The sequence below is a fragment of the Thermobia domestica genome, chromosome 7 (assembly GCF_964235325.1).
Source record: "Thermobia domestica chromosome 7, izTheDome1.hap1.1, whole genome shotgun sequence".
NCBI classification, from domain to species: domain Eukaryota; kingdom Metazoa; phylum Arthropoda; class Insecta; order Zygentoma; family Lepismatidae; genus Thermobia; species Thermobia domestica.
In genome coordinates, this window is record NC_137460.1 from 144,697,450 (window position 1) to 144,711,674 (window position 14,225).

The 14,225-nt window shown below is 34.7% G+C and overlaps 1 protein-coding gene across 2 annotated transcripts in view; it reads right to left on the reverse strand.

The window, feature by feature from the left end:
- The window catches only part of LOC145690447 (DENN domain-containing protein 1B), a 94,525-nt gene that overhangs the window by 29,605 nt on the left and 50,695 nt on the right, over positions 1 to 14,225 (reverse strand). For both annotated transcript variants that reach the window (XM_081765344.1, XM_081765343.1), the window contains exons 7-8: positions 10,967 to 11,068; positions 5,635 to 5,862 (exon numbers count right to left, since the gene is read on the reverse strand). In XM_081765344.1, coding sequence (XP_081621470.1) covers positions 5,635 to 5,862; positions 10,967 to 11,068 — 330 coding nt within the window. The remainder of the gene's footprint in view (positions 1 to 5,634; positions 5,863 to 10,966; positions 11,069 to 14,225) is intronic.

Consider the following 14,225-nt stretch of genomic DNA (forward strand, 5'->3'; position numbering starts at 1 on the left):
TGAAATTGCGGGATCACAAATTAAAAGAACAGCATGGTGGAATGTAGAAATCCAAGAGGAAGTTAAAGAGAAGAAGAGGAGATGGAAAAACTATCAACGAAAACGGAGAAAGACTATGAAAGATACAAAGAACAGAGAAAAAAGTTAAAGGATCTAGTAATAAAAAGTAAAAAGGAAGTTTGGGAAGACCGGGAAAGGTTACAGGTGAATTATCAAGGAAATGTAAAGCTATTCTATGGTGCACTAAATCTATGAAAAAAGTACAAAAAGAACCAATAATTAAAATAATACATGATAAAGAGGGGAAAGTATTGGTTAAGGAGGAGGAGATAATAAAAAGATGGGGAGAATACTTTGAAGAAACATTGAAAAAGAAAGAGGACCCAATACAGTAAGGAAATATAAGAATCGAAAATATAAAGCAACGATTAAGGAAAAATGCGCACAGAGGAAACGCGAAACAGACACAAGATGACGACAGATAGAAAACAGAAGAAACGGATACTGACATCCAACAAGAAGAATAGAGACAGCAATAACGAAAATGAAAGCCGGAAGAGCATCAGGACATGACGGAATTGCTCCAGAAATGATAAAGCATCTAGGAACGTTTGGAAGAAAAATTCTGCTAAAAAGGAAATAACAAAGACTGAAATAACTACAGAGGGACTTTGCTCGTGAGTACAGTAGCTAAAATCTTTGCAAGGGTTCTTGATGAAAAACTAAGGAAGGAAATTGAACCGCATTTAGAAGATTCTCAAAGTGGATTTAGACCAAACGGAAGCACCCAAGATCAAATCTTTACGCTGAGACAAATCATAGGAAAAGGAATAAATCAAAATAAAGAAATCCGTCTTTGCTTCATAGATCTAACGAAAACATTTGACACTGTCAGAAGAGAAGAAATATGAAAAAGCCTCTAAAACAGGAAAGTAAATAGTAAGTTAGCAAATGTGATTCAGAGTTATTATAGACAAAAAGGAACTACGTGAGGACTTGTAATAATAAAACATCCAAAGAATTTTGCACTACAACAGGAGTCAGACAAGGTATAACTGGTATAATATGCGTCCCAAAATAATGAATAAATACAAAAGAAAACTAACCACTAGTCACCTATGCATTGAGTATATCGGATGCATGTATTGCTACAATCTAGCATCTTGATAAATTAGTTTCAAAGCAGTAGCACATACTAAGCATCTCCGGCTATTACACCTAGCCATGAAAGAAAATACCCTTGCACTATAACTACTTCTCGATGATGATTCATGGACTATATACATATGAAATGAAACTACAAATGAAAAAAAAAAAAATCTAACTGACTATGGGCATCACAAGGGAACGCATTTTTAGCAAACTACCTATCACAACCTACAGTTGGGAGACAAAATGTTTATATTCTTGATTAGCACCATCCTTTAATCTTTAATGAAGAAGCATAGACGTGCCTTCAATTTTAGAACCATCAGGTTTATCAAGGGATGATGGGAAAAGACCAGATGGCATCACGTTAATTCCCTGGGAAAATGGGCAATGTCTAGTATGGGATGTCACTTGTGTTGATACTTTTGCAGCTTCTCATATCGTATCAACATCTAAGGAAGCTGGGAGTGCGGCAGAAACAGCGTGCAGACGAAAACATTTAAAATATAAATGCTTAAAAGAAGACCATTTTTTCATTCCCTTTGCTGTTGAAACAATGGGTGTTTTCAGCAAAGAGGCAAAGAATCTAGTGAAACAAATAGGTTCACAGTTGGTTGCGAAAACAGGAGATCCGCGGAGCAAACAATTTTTAATACAGAGACTCAGTTTAGCAATTCAGCGTGGAAACGCAGCTTGTATTTTTAAATCATTCCCCTCTGCTCCTATTATGGAAGAAGTTTTTTATCTTAAATAGTTAATCCGTTCCACGCTAGCCACATCTACCATCAAGTACTGCTATATGAAGGTTCAATTATATCACATTGCACAGCACAGTGTTGCCTGGAATTTCGTATATTATGTAACGCATTGATTCTTTGTACATCATTTTGTATATTTCGGTTAACTTTTTATCTATGACAGGTTGAGGATTTTTCTTTTAATGTTTTGCATGTCTAATTTATTTTATGTTCTTTGGTTTGTCATTTAATTTACATTTTTATATTATGTATGTCCGTTTATAAATTTCCTTTTTGTTAAATTCTAAATGTAAAATAATTCGGTTAAGTTGACTATATAGTCCATATACTGTGTACTCGTGCAGGTTAATTATGATACATACATAACATTATTAAACATTCATGAAAGTTGATTCTCATTCCGACCAGAATAATAATTATGAGTTGGTCTTATTATAGGAAAGGCAGCAAACTGAAGCTGAATTACCATTAAACGAATACATGAGGCTAGGATTTCTTTAGACGTTTATATAATAAGAACTGTTTCCCAATGTGACGGTAATAAACGACATTGAATTCTGACTAGTAAGAATACTGATAGCGGAAAAAAATTTTGTTCGAAGCTGACATTATATTAAGTCCAAACATTATAAACTGTAACAATGGATTTCATTCTTTAGAAAGGAATAGTAAAGTGGAGACATTTATAGGAGATGGACAAGATGCGTGACGCAACACTAATTTAGCTAGACATATTAATATGAGACATTTGCATATTTAAGCTGAGATTATCGTCACAGTTAATGCCCATACACTATGTCATCAGGGTAACGTTAGGATTGTAGCTCAATCGAGGCCATCTTGGCCTGACAACTTCAACCCCTGATAAATAAAAATTTAGAAATTCTTGGGATTACCTGGACTGCAGAAAGTTTAAAAACAGGTGTAAGATTCCGGACATTGCGAGGTTCCAACTCTGGAAGTCATCACTTCAGTTTTGGACACCCTCCTGTCTGGACTTTTACCACTGCTCAGTCTTCGTCCCCATCAACATGGCTGACTAGAAGATACAATGTTTCCTCGGTGGCATCCGAAAAAGGTTAAACGAAATTTTTATGGAGACGACCTCGAACACCAAATACAACCAAGGTTCAGCCTAAATATCAATTTAGCCATAAGTTTATTTCCTAATGTAGTGATTTTTCTGCTTTAATTTTTCAAATTACAGGAGGCTCCAGCCACCGCTGTTAACTATATCGTTTCCTTCCTTCTTCTATATGACATAACTACTCGTACACGGTAACTATGTATAGTAATAATTTTAAAACACCTACAAATTATTCACTATTGTAACCATGCATATCCTAATATTATTATTAAAATTACATCCTATACTTTTTTTTTAAACTAAATTTTAAGTTCCAAATTACGTTTAGAATAATTACATTTCACTCGCTTATTTGGGTCTGGTAACAACAGACATAATTTGTTTTAAACAAAAGAGTAGCGTATTACTTGTTATCAATACGAAGAAGATGCACACTCATAGCATTAATCGCAACCGCAAATTCTTGTAAGCATTGGAATATTACAAAACTTCACAGTGTACGTGATTGAATCTACAAATTTAGTATTTACATCTTATGTCAGTCATATTTGCAAATTTGCACTATTTTGATGTTTCAGATCTAGTATAACTTGCCAATATCAATATTATCGCGGTAATCTTATACTAAAGTTTACGAAAGTGACATCACGCATATTGGTTGATTTACTTTCACACGAACACTATTAAATCAAAAATTGCCTACGGCTTAGGTTAAGAATAGCAACACAAAAACATATATAATGAATCCAAGGAAAAATTAATGGAAAATTAACCTAACAACCAATATCACTGTTATGAACTTATTAACGGCATCGACGCTGCACTAATGAACTATACGGGGGGCCAATAACACAGACAACAAATAAAACAAAATATCAATGTATCGTTATCAGTAAACCGGTACGTTACAAAAGAATGCCGCAAGAAGAATAAATGGTACGAAGTAGGTTTTTGGAAAATTAAACCAATAAAAATCGCAGAATTTGCATTTGCAGGCGATATTGTTCTAATAACCAAATCAGAAGAAAATTTGAACTATAACTTAAAGCTGTGGGAAGAACAGTTGCAAAAGAGAAATTTAAAAATAAACAAAAGCAAAACAAAATTGATGATAATTTTTAAAGACAAAAAGCACCATATCAAAATCAGGAATGAAACAATAGAACTAGTAAATAATTTCAAATACCTAAGAACCTGGATAAATAAAGAAGGAGAAATAGATACAGAATTTCTAATAAAGTAGTAGCTGCAGGAAGATGTTTTAATGGGTTAAAGACATAGCTCCTGCACAAAAAGGAAATAACAAAAAGAACAAAAATAAAAGTATTCAAAACGATATATAAGCCAATAGTAAGATATTTTTGTGAATCTTGGACCTTAAGTACAAACCAAATCTTGGACCTTAAGTACAAACCAACAAAAGAAACTACAAGCAACGGAAATGAGGTTTTTGCAAAAAAATAAGAGGGCAAAACCAGAAGAGACAAGATAAGAAATGTCAAAATAAGAGAAATGCTGAAAGTAGCTGCATAGGAAGATGAAATACAGAAGATAAGGTTGAGGTGGTTTGGTCATTTAACAAGAATGGATGAAAAGAGAATACTAAAATAAGTATATCAGGCGAAAGTTATACGAAAGAAACCAAAAGAAACACCGAAGAAAACATGGCTGCAAGGTATTCAAGAAATCGCAATGAACAAAAAAGTTTCATGGAAGATCAGGGTTCATACAAAAATATTGAACTCAATTTCCCTGAATTTTCCAGGTTTTCCAGATATTAATTTTGCAATTTCCAGGTATAGTGGAAGACACTAACAGTAAGAGAACACATAAATTTTAAGAATAATATATCTATATACTTAAGAATGGCCACCCTTCTCCCCAATGAACGATTGCAATTAAATACTGAATCACAAGAAAATAAATAAAATTTAAAATATCCTAAACTTTGTTCTATACTTGAACATATTCAAAATATACAAAAATATTGAACTCAATTTATCTGATATTTCCAGGTTTTTTACTAGATATGATCGATTTCCCTGAATTATCCAGGATTTTTTCTTCCAAAATCAATTTCCCTGAGATTTCCAGGTGTTTCAGGTTTTCCAGGTAGTGTATGAACCCTGAGGATGGTGCATACAACAGCATGAAACAGAGATGATTGCAAAGCTCTCTGGAAACCCCTCTACACCGGAAGATAGTAGAGGACGGCTTAAGTAAGTACGTAAATTAGTAATGTTTACATGATTCAACGTAAAATGTGACTAGGCCCCTTCACAAAATCGAATAAAATCATAGTACTACTGATGAAGAATATTTGAGGAAATATTCCTCCCAGTGGGAGCTCACGTAGTTCGGATTTCAAGTTAAGTAGTAGATCCACGTCTCATACAACCTCGGTACTGAACAGGACGCTAAACTTTCAACCAATCAAGAAAATATATATATTTAATACATATCATTCATTTGGTCGTTACAGGAACATGCAGGTGAGTGATGTTCCTCACGTTCTGTTAGTAAGGATTATCGTTATTTTTTCCGCAGAAAGTTCTCTCTCTACGAAAACAAGATTCTTTCATTTCAAATAGACGAAGACACAAAGAAATACGTAAAATGGAAACAGATCAGATATGTTACCTGCTGAAATATTTGTAACTGTAACATCTTCCTCAAGAACGGCTGCATCGCGGACGATCGTGATTCAATAAATGCTTCTCGATCGAACGAGATTTTTTCTCCTTGTCTGAAGCGAAGGGCATCTCGATAGCCTCCAATCAACTGAACTAAAGCTCTTAAGAAAGCTCTGGACACCCCGTCTCCAAGCAAAGCAGAACGGTTGCGTAGTTGGCGACGTAATGAGTTCACCTGAAATAAATAAATAAATAAAAGTCATTTTTCCTTTACAACCATAGACAATAATTAACTATATATATATATATATATATATATATATATATATATATATATATATATATATATATATATATACTTTCTACATCGGTCCGGAATGAAGATAAGCTTCTATGAGTAGTTATTATTAAAAGTAATGGGAGATACATAATTGTAAAAATGGTAAGCTGAAAATTTATGAAGAATTAATGAAATAATAAAAATGATCTAAATTCACACCAATTTTAATGCAGTACAGTAAAAGGTTACAAACTTGTGTGTGTATGTTATAACATGTGTGAACATTTTGATTGCAAAGAGAAAAATTTTCCCAAAATAAATACTCTAAAAATATACTGCGAATATCAATAGTAAAATGAAAGAGTAGATAAAACAAGTTTCTATATTCCTAAGGAAATTATCCAATATTTCGGATATTTTATCGAGTATCCATTACTAAGGACTGTAAAAGCTTAGAAATATTCAGCACAGGATCTTCACATACTTAAAGCTTCGGCTTCTGTGTAAATCTTCAATTTTTAAAACCGTGGCGTAATGTGTTTTAATAGCCCTCTGTATTTGAGGGCTACCCTATGTGTGCATTCCCCTCCACTCCGCCTTTTTAAGTTAGTGTAAGTGCACTCAGCATCAACAAATTTGTACCTATTATATTGCTTTATTTGTTTTCTGTAGGTAACTAAGAGTAATTAAACATTCATTTCATAATGTTCCTTTTAACCTATTTCAAGTGCTTTCAGAGGCACTTCGTCAGAGTTTAGGCTCACGAGTTTCTTCTATGCAGGTTTCCACATAGTTTCTTGTAACATCATAAGTATGTGTATATACATTTTTTCCATGTAGTACAAATTATGTTAGTCAGCTAACAACTAATCAAAATTTTTTTTTTTTTCTTTCTTTACGGAATCTTATCCTATAATCCTCTACGTTGCATATATTTCCAACTAACAGACGTTTACATATCTGTACAGACAATGCTGTCAAATTAAACACTATTGTGGATTTATGTTTAAATTCAGCAAAATCTGTAATTTTTGTATGGCTTGGAAAATGTATTTTAATAAAGTACTTGCAGTCTTAAATTTTGTTTTCTTAGTATCGTAGTTGCTAATGATCGTATCCCAGTCCTTCTCCGAGTTTTCTTTTTCAGTGTTCAATAACGGGATTTATCTTAAGCTTTAAATACGTTTCTTTCAATATTAGTAATGATCCTATGTAAATTTTCTACCTTTTCAACTGTATGTTTTGTAGTTTGAAGATGTTCTGACAACCCTGAGACATCTTCTTTATTCTCAGAAGACTCTCTAATATGTTTCTTTGATCTATTTCCAATGTTTCTTTTGGTCATTCCTATATGAGAAGCGCCAGAAGAGCAAAAGATCTTATTAATATATATATATACCCATAGGCGTGCCCACCAAAAATTTTCTGGGGGACAGTACCCTTTACTCAACATTGTGGGCCAAATTTAAAGAAAGGCTGATGTCATTGCACCCCCCGCCCTTAATTTTTAAAATGTCACGTAACATGAATTAAAGTGCCGCAATTTAGGATAGATAAATCCTATCAATGGTGATGACAGGTTCTATTCCAGCGACAGAAAAAAATCCTATTTATGGTACTGTTGACAATATTTATTATAATTAATGGGATTTCCAGGGCGATGATATTAATTTGTAGGTTTCATGACAGTACAATGAACTTATGATCAGTGACTAAGCATACTATTCAAGTTCATGTTTTCATTTATGATTTGTGTTGTTTCCCATTTTGACACTGAAATTCGGTCTTTAAGTGTCCTGTTATAAAGCTCCAACCTCTGATAATATCTCTAGCCATATGAGCCCAAGAAACGTAGATCCTTCTTCAAACAGCCGCAAAAGCCCAGCTGCTGATCCTGAAGATGTGTTGACAATTCCGTCAGTCTTCATCTTTTCCAACGTACAGAGAATGTCTTCATAATGTTAAACAACTCCCGTTATTAGACTAAGTCTACAAATTAACCTAGTGGGATACAAGGATTTAATGTTTACAATGTTCAAGACGGGACCACCAGCATTAGCCTCGATTAGAGCAGAAAATCGTGACCTCACTGAAAGTGACTGCGAAAACAGTACTCATAGTTCGTGCACCCACTGCAAAAAGTTTCTCACTACTTCTGACACACTATAGGCATCCTTAATCACAAGATTAATACTTTGAGCTTCACAATGTACGTACAAGACAAGAAGTTGCTGTTTACATATAATAGATGGAACAATAATTCCAGAGCCATCACTCGTATTTCCAGAGCCATCATAAACTTGTCCACTGAGTTGAGCAATAGAAAGCTGGAGTTTCACCATCTCATTGAAGCTATAAACTCACCAGTAGTTTTTTGATATACTGTAGAACACAAGAAAACTTTCACGAGAACAGAGATCATCAACTCACCTGGCACAAATACTTAATTGTTCTTCGTCATTCACATCACGGGAACCATCAGACACGATAGAGTACAAAGGAGGGTTTTGAGCTTGGCCGATGGTTTCGAAATTTCGTTCTGGATTTTAACATCCATGAAATTACATCTCTTCATGTTTCCCTTTATCCGGCTCTTCAATTGTGGACGGGAGTCATGTCCTCTAAATGCGAGTCCTTGTCTTGCAAGATAACGTATACTTGAGATTACATTTTTTCCAGGAATTTCCTGGCTTTCGGTTGTTCATCTAAAATTTGTGTTTAGTTGGCTTTCTATTGGATTTTTTCTCTGCGTGTAGCGCAGTACAGCCAGTTTATGGCATTCTGAAATTTCGCGTATACGGATTTCTCTTTAGCCTTCTTCCATTTGCAAAATCATACAGTATAGAAAGCGTCTTTCATTGTTTTAGTAAGAACTTTTTTTTTTTTTAAATTGTTTTCCAAGAGGTCCATACAGTAAAAACAGCAAATACCGTTAATTTTGTTTGAATCGACGTGCAGCCATGGAAGGAATCAAGTTGGCACAAATTTCAATGTTTGACCTTTCAGAGACTTGTGGAAAATTTGTAGGTAACACTAAAGTCTAATTGGGCTTTGAAAGGTTCGAAGGGTGAGGAAAATCTGAACCACTTGCTAGACGTGGAGATTGAGAGGTTTCTTCTATAGACACTGATGGTGATGGTCACCGATACAAGATTTGGATTTCCATTGTCAGTTTCAGGTTGTAATCCATCAGCTGAGCTATCATTTGAATTAATTTTTCTCTTCTTCAACAACGGCACTGCTTTGGCCCATGTGCTGTCTTCTTTTCTTTTTCTTATGACAAATTGACCCATTTCAAACAATAAAACAACACTAAACAAACATGAAAAACTTCATATTAACGTTATATTCACAATAACACACATAAACACAACTGTCTAAATAACGCTACTGTTGGAGAAAACACGCTGCAAAACATGTCTTTTCAAAAACAATGGCGCACTTGCGCACAGCCCAGTTGACAAAGTTCAACAATACATTAGACAGAACACACAAAGAGACAGACTTTATCCGCACACGAAGAAAAAGGTCTTTTTAGGCACGTTTTGAGTTATATTTCCGAAGCTAAACAGTGTTGTAAGTCTTCCGTCGATTGTCCAGGTAGGCACAATAATGGTGGTATTTTTACACGATGCCGATACAGCAAGAATCGGTATATTAAATAAATAAATAAATAAATAAATAAATAAACATTCCACATTTTTCTTTTTTTCTTTGTAATGCTATAAGTGTAGAGGGAAAGGAATCTATTTAGATAGTGAGAAAGCGACGTTTTTTTTTCTTGCTCTACCGCTTTCTTGGAAGACTAACAATAAAATCTCAAGGCAGAAATATTTGAAACTGAGCATGAAACTTTTGATAAGTATTACGTCAAATTCGAAATATTTTTGTCTTGGAACCAGTCGTAAATCTTTCACAAAGTGGTAGCTGTTCAAAATGAAAAGACACATTAAGAATTGCGTACTTTCAATTAGAATGTACTATTTTCATAAAGATACTAGCTCACACACACAATTAATTATAATGTCAGTGATAGGCTATATGGTGTTCATTGGGCCAAACACTCCAAACAATAAAGATTCATCTTACACTGGCGAAATAGTTATGCTTCGTTTTTCATTATCATTTGACCATGAAACAAATGCCGGAGAGACATACTAACCTCGTATACAAATGTGCGGTGTTGCGATGTATAACTCGTTGAGATATGATGCTTTACTTTTACATTTTCAATACTTCCGCGTACTCCTAAAAAATGTAATAAAGAAATAACGTCCATTTAAAAAACATTCAATTATAACTCAACAATCTTCACAAAATTTGCAATCGATCAGGGAAAACGGCATCTTTCCAGAGCTTGTAATTTCCGAGATATGATTGTTAAAAGAATTTGCCACAAACATATAAACTTTTCTTGACTACAAACATATAAACGTAGCATTTTAATATATAGATATTTCAAAATTTTCTTTTTGCCGCAAATGAATATGTGCACGCTTTATGGTAGTTTTCGATGTAGCTAATACAGTGTCGCTATTTTCTGTACTTCATTTATATACCTTGGTGATTGCTACAGAATTTTCTTCAATGAAACTTTAATTCCTTTCAATTCTAGAAATTATTAATTGACAATCGACGTTCCCATTCCAGTATTTCATCATTTCTGCCGAGATATTTGGGGAAGAATTCCTGCTATATAATTTTTTTGGGGGGACAATCCCCTCCTAGAAAATTTCTGGGGGACGCGTCCCCCCTCATCACCCGGCTGGCACGCCCATGATATAACCCTTAAGCTGTGTTTATCCACGAAATAATTTACGTCAATAAAGTATCCAAAATAATGGAAACATTTTCATTTGCTTAGGAATACAAAAAAAAAAAAAAAAAGTTAGTACTAATTTTATTTGATAATATGTATTCCATTCGCTCTATTTGAAATATTCACTTGAGCCAATGATTTTAAATTATGTACAAATCTATACAACCTGAACTCAAATTTTGCTTTACTCTGTGAAGCTGAACTACATATATGTACACATACGACTAATGGATTACTTACCACTTCCGGAGGTAAACTATCAAGGTCACTGAATGGAGTTTCCACTTTGTTTGTATCAGCATCAAGAATTACTACTTCACCCAAATCAGATCTCTTTACACGCTAAAAGAAAACAGACAACATAAATTCATCACACAAAATGTAATAACATACTTTGCAATAAGTACAAATCATATTTCAATGTGACTTGTTGGATTCTTTAATAGCAGTGTGGTCAGCAAGAATGATCGTCGGACCAATCTCGATCAAGGGAGAAGAAAGGATGGGAGTAAGTTGAAATTAAATTGTAGTCTGTCTCATAGTTTCAGTAATTCCAAACAAAGGGAAAACATTGCTTGTAGGATATTCATCAGCCCCAAATTTGATTTTTCACAATTTTTAAAAACCAATCTTCATTTTTCTGTTTAATATTTAAAACTACTATTTAGTGAAATGGTACTACTCTCAAACTGTATTTCCTGTCAAAAACAAATAATATACACTACCATATACAAGGAGTGAAAAAGTGAATGATTGGACCGGGACTCGAATCTGGTATCTCCGGCATACCACGACGATGCGTTAACCACTAACACCATCCAGTCAACTTCCCAGAACAGCCAAACACCCTCTCAGTCCTGTAGTCGGTGCTCTCCACTTAGACCATATTGCTTGCACCACAGCCTAGTTGCTATGCTTAGAAAATCCAGGAAGTTTATAGCTGAAGAATAGATAAACAATGCTGTAAGTTCTAGAAAAACATACTCATCTCATGTCTTAACGGACTTAAAGAAAGGAATTGCAGTCCAATGATGTTCTCCGTTAAGTTCCGGCACAAATTCGAAGTTTATTATACACTCTGTCCCACAAAGGGGTTTACACTATTTGAAAAGATAATGAAAATAGAAAAGGTATTATAGATAACCTGATCATGATACACACACTCACGACTAGTGAGTGTGTGTGTAGCTATTCGTTTTGCTTTTGTTTCTTTCCCATTTATTTATTTTGTTTTTCTTTTATTTTCAGTTTAGTTGCCGGTATCGGCAAGTAATAAACAAGATGATTGGGAGCTTTATCTTTAAGCAACAAAAGTGGATTTTACAGTGTTTCTGGAAATGTGAGATCATGCAGTCTGAGGACGATCCGGATAAGTGCCTCCAATTTTGTGAATGGATTTACGGTAATGAACAGCTGACTGATTTCCCTATTTGATCTGATGAGGTGACTTCCATGGAACCATCAATCGTCACAATTGTGTGAACTTGGCAAAAGATAATCCCCATATTATGGAAGAACGAGCTGTTAATCTTCCTGGGTTATCAATATAGTGTGGTATGTCTGTCAGAAGAATTGTCGGGCCATTGTTTTCTAAGAGAACAATGACAGGTGAAGAAATCTATCTAGAACATGTTGCAGGAAAAGAATGTGTCAGCTGTTCATCAACTGTACCCTGATCAAGATATGTTCTTTTCAAGACGGCGCACCGCCACATTACCATCGAGACGTGTGGCAATTTCTGGATGAAACATTTGTTGAGAAATGGATACGAGGACGAGGAAGTGTCGAGTAACCACCCGGATCTCCCGATCTTAAGCCATTAGACTTTTCTACGGGGAAATCTAAAGAACTCTGTCTACGCAATAAAACCACGTATGCAGGATGTCATGAGAGAAGCGATTGAGATCGCCTGTGAATTAATTCCAATGGAAACCATATCACATGTTTGTCAGTTTGTACCACAGCGTTGCCGATGATGTATTGCTGCCAATTGAAGATATTTTGAACTTATTCCACATTAGAATATCAGCAGTAATGTTTCGAACATCTTTTTGACTTAAAAAATGTTCTGTTTATTTTGGTTCGAGTTACTAAAGTTCAAACAGCGTAAACTCTATTGAGGGATACCCTGTAGATGCTGTAACCATTACAGACGTAAAGATGCGCTGTAACATGTAACACAACATAGCAGATACGCATTTAGAAGGGCACTGACATTAGTAAGGATATTTTCAAAATTTGATACATTGAACACATGAAAAAACGTGTATGTGATTAGTTAGCAATACACCATTGTCCGCCTGTATCTACGACGGAAAACAAATGAATTAGTTAGAAACATAGATACTCCACGGTCGTTGTCACGCATGAGACATAATGTGTGTTTTAACTGAGAAATTACTAAAAGCAGACATGTGTTCCTATTACTTTTTTCATTTCTTTTGATCTATTCTATTAACGTGCAGGATATGAATCTTTTCTCAGAATAACCTGCGTAAGTAAACGCTGTTGAGAAAAAAATATGTCTTTATTTCAAATTCCCGCATTGTCTTGTATATAGTTTTTATTTATTTATTTTTTTTCAATTTTTCATTTGATTTATTTTGCTTCATTTATACACGATATATACAGGGTGTCCATAAAGTCTTTTGCCACCACTAAAACTCGGAAATGGTGAAATGTATGTCAAAACGAGAAAAGACGTATTTCATCATCAAAAGTACCACGTATTGAGGGAAACAAAGTTGCCCCAGGGTCCCTCGGAGGGTCCTAGACGGGGTCCAATTCAAAATTTTTAAATAGCAAGGAGGGTCAAGTAGTATGTCGTTTGAAAGCTATTTACAAAAGAAAGACGATGGAATAAGTTTCGATGCTCTATAGTAAGCCTGTACAAAATGACGGCAGGTCAAAATCTTAATACAGTTTGCATTGAAGTCTTTGGCCACCCCTAGAAATCTGAAATGGCTCAACAGATATTAAAACTGAAAAACATGTATTTCATCATTTCAAAAGTACCACCTATTGAGGAAAACAAAGTTGCCCCAGGGTGCCTTATAGGGTCCCAGACGGGGATTAACGCAAAAGTTGTAAATGGCCGTTTGAAAGCAACTGTTAAAAGAAGGAAGATGGAACAAGTCTTGTGAGTATACTAACCCTTTGTGGAATGGCGAGGGACTGAAAATGTTAACACAGCCTTGTAAAGCAAATTGTAGTAATACTAATAATAGTACTAATACTTGTAATAGGAATATTAGTAATAACGTCAGAAGTAGTAGTAGGCACACTTCTACCTGAAATAGTACTGTCTCAATTAGTAATCCAGACATTGCGTCCAGTTAATTAAGCATTTCAATAAATGTGACTGTTTACATATCTCTCAATTCACCCAATCCCTATTCTTTCGGACACGGTTGGCATAGCCGTTCCGAACTTGTATCTTCATTCTTTTACCGATAACTTTCAAACAATATGGTACTTGACCCATTTCCTATTCGCAAAT